Source organism: Gopherus flavomarginatus, chromosome 5 (genome assembly GCF_025201925.1).
Source record: "Gopherus flavomarginatus isolate rGopFla2 chromosome 5, rGopFla2.mat.asm, whole genome shotgun sequence".
NCBI lineage: Eukaryota > Metazoa > Chordata > Testudines > Testudinidae > Gopherus > Gopherus flavomarginatus.
In genome coordinates this window covers 86,261,076-86,267,075 of record NC_066621.1, presented here as the reverse complement: position 1 = coordinate 86,267,075, position 6,000 = coordinate 86,261,076, and the positions used below count along the sequence as shown (strand labels likewise).

Here is a 6,000-nt window from a genome sequence, read left to right as displayed (position 1 = left end):
CACACGCACACACGATTGCATGGGAACCTCTGCAGGCAAGGAGGTTTCAGAAATCCACTACCCTCTGTATGGAACCGTAGAATTCTCCTCCCAGCCCAGGGAGCTGGAGGCAGAGTCCCAAAACCTCCCAGAAGAGCAATGGGATTTTTGAAATCTCTTCCCCACCCTGCTGGAAATTTCTGGTCTCTGTGCTTACTGGCACTTACTGCTGGGGAGAAATGGTCCAGTGCTGAGGGGTCTGGGCACTGAAGTGGAACTGACCTGTCCCTGAAATCCCAGCATGTATGTTTGATCCCTGGCCACAAAACCAGAAGGGCTGGGGCAATTTAGCGTGCACTGCACCAGCCACACACTCCTGCCATTAGCTCCAAAGGGCTGTTAGTGACAAGGCTCCCAGGGGGAGGGAGGGAAGGTGTATATTGGGGGCAGAGGAGAAGCTTATAAACCCCAAATAGTGTACAGAATGTAGGGGGGTGAATGTGGGATGATTACTATGCAACCCTCAAGGTTCTGAATTTGAGGTGTGAGTCAATTTCCCAGCCCTCACCCCACCTCATTGATTAGCAAAATGTCCATCTCCAACACTGTCATAGGTTCAGCTCAGAGCACTGTGGGGGTATATCAGGATTGTTATCTCCATTTTACATAGAAATAGACACAGAGATGAATTGCTCACACTCACATGAATGAGTCAATACCAGAGCTGGAAACAGAACCCAAGAGTCCTGGCTGCTAGCCCTTCGATTCAGGGACTGGCTCCCATTCCCCTCCTGGATGTGGGAAGAACGTCCAGGAATCCTGCCTTCCAAGGCCCACCTCTAACTACTGGAACATGGGAAAAGAACCCAGGAACCTTGGGTCCAGTCCTTGCTCTAACCACCAGCGTGCACCCCTTCCCCGTGACCTGATCTCTCATAGGTAGGCTGCTATTAATGCGACAAGTGCTCTTTGGGAATAGTTAATACAAACATTTCAAATCAAATTAAATTCAAATTATAACAACAAATAACCCTGCAGCTGCAAAGGGCAAGGAAGGTCTGATTCCAGGGGGACAAACTTTCTCCCAAAAGAAAGAACAAGAAGCTGCTCAAAACAAACAGGCAGCAAAATTAGGAGCTCACAGTCCATGCTTGTTATGCTGATCGTCAGGGTAAGGGGGAGAATTTTCTCCATGCTACACTGCACTGTTGGATCACTGGCCAAGTGCACATGGGTGGGGAGGGGTCCTCTTTAAAGAAAGGCCCCAGGTCCAGGTAGGGAGGATCTGATCCAGCAGGGAAAACACCACCTTCTGAGCTCCTGGCCAGGGTTTAGAATGGAAGTGGTGTCACTGAAGGGGCACCTTAGTGCCACACACAATGCAGATTAACTCATTCCTGTCGCATCCATCATCCTTGCAGGTCTCAGAGAGGGAGAGAAACAGTCAGTAAAATGTTCATCTTTTTATTTTAATGGCAAGAAACGACAACATCCAAACTGTCAAAGATGAAAAGCGATGGGAACACAGGCTGCTGCCCAAGCACTCGGCCTGCCAGAGCCACAGTCCCAACAGAGTTACAAATATACAGTCCTAATAGAGTCTAGCAGACAGGAACCGGGCTTTGCACAGAAACTCCACCCTCCAGTATTACAAAATACTCTCCTCCTTGCATAAAAACAAACCAGGCTTGGAATTGCACAGCAACTCAGCTCATGGGCACACACACATACACACACGGGGGAAGTGGTCAGCGTGTGTTTGAACTACCTGTACAAAGACTAAGAGGAGCATACAAAAAGGGGAACGAGAGGATGGGCTCAGGGTGTAAACGCTTCCAGGCCAGGCTCAGTGTCCCAGCAGAGAGCGAGCAATTGGTGCCATTAAAAGAGACATAGTGTCTGTCCTGCTGTTGGCTAATGAGCAGCCATAGCTGGATGACGAGGCCCTTCACCCTGACCCTCTGCATGAGAGAGAGAGATGGACATGGAGATCCATCCATCAGGCTGCATCCTCCATAGTGCCCAGCACATGACCAACAGCCTAAGCTGGTTCAGAATCACCTTCCTCTTTAATGCACAACGGCAGGCCCATGATGGCCCACCTGACCCAAACAGCTTGCCCACAGTGCATGCCAGGACCTTCAGTTCCCAGGCACTGCTGCGCTCCTGCACAGGAGAGCAGCACTCACTTTATGGATGCTGGGTGCAAGCTTGGTAAACTGCCATTCCCCCTCCCCCAAGCATCTGGAGAGATGGGTCACTCTGGCCCTTTGTGCCCCTGGGCACAGCTGGATGCAAGAAAGTCCTATTCCCCCTTCTCTCCCCCGCCCCTGCCAGAACATGTGCTGGTTGTTTGCTGGTGCCCCATAGAGCTCCTGCAGGTCCAAATCCTCCCTTTGCCTCAGAACCAGGGGCATCTGGCTTGCAACTCATCAATGATTATGCCTGTGGTGGCCAGGAATGTGTTGGTTTTCACCATATGGTTCTATCTTCACCTAGGGAGTGGATGTGTGTCAGTCAAGACCATGCAGAGGACGGGAACACACAGCACAGGAGGGGGAATCCCTGGCAGCAGCAGAGACCCAACACCCCTGTCATCATAGTACTGATGGAGCAGGTTAATTAAAACAGCCCCAAGGACAAATCACAGCAACCAGCTCTGTACCAGAGCAGCCCCCAAAGACATAAGCTCCACCCCAACAGGAATAATAGAGGGGAGGGGAGAAGAAGTGGATCCAAGGCCTTCCTGGCCCCAATCCTGCTCTCCTTCCACCCATGCCGGGTACAATTAGCTACTGAAAACAAACCAAAAAGCTGGTTCCCCACCTCTGTAAACAAAACCAGAAGGGTCCTAAGGAACACCAGCCCCTCTCCCTGAGCTTCGAGCCCACAGCCCCAGTGGTCAAAGACCTGCTGGGCAAGTGGAGCTCCCTGGTGCCTTGTTTCTCAGAGCCATCTAGGAACCCAAGGCTGAGATGGACTCATTGGAAGGCAGTCACCTCCTGGCTGCTTCAGGGCACAACATGACCCACTGAGCCTTCATGTTTCACTACTTGTGCTCCACACCAGATTCACCTCTGAACTACTCAAGTTCTGGTCTGGACAGGCCTGGTAACAGCCTGCCCTCCTTCAGCCAGCTCCCAGCTCCTGTGCTCTACCAGGGTCAGACACTGGTGCAGTGTGAAGGGTCACACCCCAAACAGCCCTGGACTATTACAGGCTGCTGCACCCACCCCAGCACAAAGCCAAGTGCAGGTCAGCTGGCTACCTGCTTGATACGTCTCCCAGGTCCCAGGATTAGAACCCTCCCGAGGCAGAGGAGGGAACCTCATTGTTTTGGAACGTTTGGGGCAGACTGTGCTGCCTCTGCCTGGGATCGGGGCCATTGCAGGGAGGTAGCTCCCCCTCCCCTTCTTTATTTGTGTATCTGTTGAAAAGAAGGCAAATAAGTGACGGCAATGGGGCAGGCGTGCGGTGCTGGGTGAGCACGGAGCTCCAAGCAGCTCGTGGCAGACAGGAGGGGCCACACACAGAGAACTGGGGGCCCCGTCCCAGACAGTGGGAATCTGCATGAAAGCCAAGGAGCAAGGGGTGGAATTATGCAGGGCCCCGCAGGGAGCAAAGTGGAGGAGTAGGGAGAGCTCGGCAAATGGGGACAGGCTGCATCTCGCAAACCATGCTGTTAGGGGCCTGGCGTGCAAGCCCCACTGTTTGGGCAAAGCCCTAGGAATAGACTGTAGGGACTACTCATGCCCTGGTCATGGGGCCAGAGGGCTAGACAGGGCCTTGACTATCCCTTACCTCTAGGAGCTGTAGCTCTTAGGCCCTGGGGTGCTTGTACCAGATGCTGGATCCAGCTCCCTGGGACTCTTGGTACGGGAGTATCTGGTCTATGGCACACTCCAAACACAAAAGAGGCCCCCCCCAACACTGAAAGAGTACAGGGCAAGTGTTTCCAATGCGGGTGCTGGCGCGGCAGGAACCCTGTACTAAGGTTAGATACAAGCTCCCTCCTCAGCCTGGCAGCCTCCCTGCTGCATAAGCAGCACATTCTTTTATCCACACTTCAAGCATGCTGGTGTTCAGCAAATTAGAAACACATGTGAAGGAAGGGGAGGCAGCAGATGAACTTGGGGAGAGGAATCAGGAAAGAGTTGGGGGGGTGCCAGAAGGAGGAAGCATGGGAGACCCGGGCACATTGCTGAAATTTTGTTGGGGCACCTGAGTCCAGTTTCAACAAGCAGACAGCTTGCTTGGAACTCAGGGCAGATTTATGGCCATGGCTCCACTGGACATGCCAAGGGTCCCCTCCAGCTGTCGGGGGTCCCTTGTGTGGCTGCACAGAGACTCAGGGCAAAGGGAGGAAGTAGGAGTAGGAGGTGGTATGTCAACTGGATAGCAGTTAACTTGCCCCAGGCCCACAAACATCCCCAATTATTCTGCAGTCTGGACAGCAGAGCTAGTGCCAACTGCAGGAGCAGGGCTGCTCTCTGGTGACCCCCTGTGGCTGTCCCAGGGAGTGGTGTGGGCAGGTTCTGGGGGTAGGCTCCTGAGGGTGGGTAGGGGAGGTACTAGTGGCGATGCGTCCAGTGGAAAGGCAGCACATGGAGCCGTGACTGGGGCAGGCAGGTGGAAGCTGAACAAGAGCCCACAAGGGCTACTGAGTCTGTTGAGGGGGCACCAGTCATCACTCACTCCCACTTACATGGGCAGCACAGAGGCTTCATCAATCTCCAGCTGTGGAGCTGGCTCCTACAGAGTGCGCAGGTGGGAGAGCTGCCGGAGCAGATCCATCCAGTGCAGGGTGTATGGAATGTGGTGGGAGATGGGGGAGAGTAAGCCAGGCTCTGAGTCTCAAATGTCCACCATACAAATGAATACAGCTTCAGCCAGGCCTGGGACAGAGCTGCTGCCGCCTCTTCCCCCTCCTCTGGGACTAAGCAGAGATCCGGGAAGGGCTGGGCCGGACCTGCAGCATGGCAGTCGCCCTCCTGTCCTGCCTGCACTGGCAGGACCACGGGGTAAGGCACACTGAGCACTACACAGCTGTCTCCTGATCCTCCCGCTGGATCATCTGGTAGTGCTGTCGATTTTCGAGGTAGGCAGCCAAGTCAGGGTCGTTGGCCTTCTCGGCTCTGTGCTTGGGGGTGTCTCCCTGTGCAGAGGAAAAGGAAGCAAAGTGGAGGTGAAATGTCCAAACACAGCCCACAGGAGATCCCGCCCCACAGCCAGTAACTTTGCAAATGTCACAGGGGCTCCTCCGTCCCCAATCCGCAGAGGCTGAGAGTCTGTTACAGCCCCCGTCACAGAGCACTGAACCTAGAGCTCCAGCTGTAGCAGCTGGTGCTTTTAGCTCTGGAGGGCCCCAACTCAATCCCCAGTGTGGTAGCCAAGATGGCGGCCACCACAACTGCACTCCTTTCTCTCTGTCATTTTACGTCCTGCTGGGCTGATCATGGGCATCAGAGAGCTGCTCTAACCATGTGGGGAGAACTCTGCCTACAGCTTCTGCTTGGCCTGGTGTCTCTAGGGAAGATCTGCGACACCACTAGCATTATGCTGCTCTCCTTCCAGCAGACACCTGGGTCTGTCATAACATATTTCCCAGATTTGGACCTTAGCGTCCAAAATATGGGTGTTAGCATGAAAACCTCCAAGCTTAGTTACCAGCTTGGACCTGGTAAAGCTGCCACCACCCAAAAAATTAGAGTGTTTTGGGGCACTCTGGTCCCCCCAACAACCTTCCCTGGGGACCCCAAGACTCACATTCCTTGAGTCTCACAACAAAGGGGAATAAACCATTTCCCTTCCCCCCTCCAGGTGTTCCCTCCCTGGGTTCCTGGAGAGATATACAGAAGCAAGCTCCGTGAATCTAAACAGAGGGACTCCACCCTCCCTATTTCCAGTCCTGGAAAACACAAGTACCAACAGAGAGCTAATCTCTCCTCTTCCTCCCTCACTCAGAGGGTATGCAAAGTCAGGTTAATAAATCTAACACAAAGAGATTTTCCCCCCACCAAT

The 6,000-nt window shown here is 53.6% G+C and overlaps 1 protein-coding gene across 13 annotated transcripts in view; it reads right to left on the bottom strand.

Annotated features, from left to right (window-relative positions):
- Window positions 1–1,427: 1,427 nt before the first annotated feature.
- The window catches only part of DGKZ (diacylglycerol kinase zeta), a 100,203-nt gene continuing 95,630 nt past the window's right edge, over window positions 1,428–6,000 (bottom strand). For all 13 annotated transcript variants that reach the window (XM_050955244.1, XM_050955245.1, XM_050955247.1 and 10 more), the window contains one exon: window positions 1,428–5,134. In XM_050955244.1, the coding sequence (XP_050811201.1) occupies window positions 5,018–5,134 (117 nt within the window). In that variant the 3' untranslated portion in view covers window positions 1,428–5,017. The remainder of the gene's footprint in view (window positions 5,135–6,000) is intronic.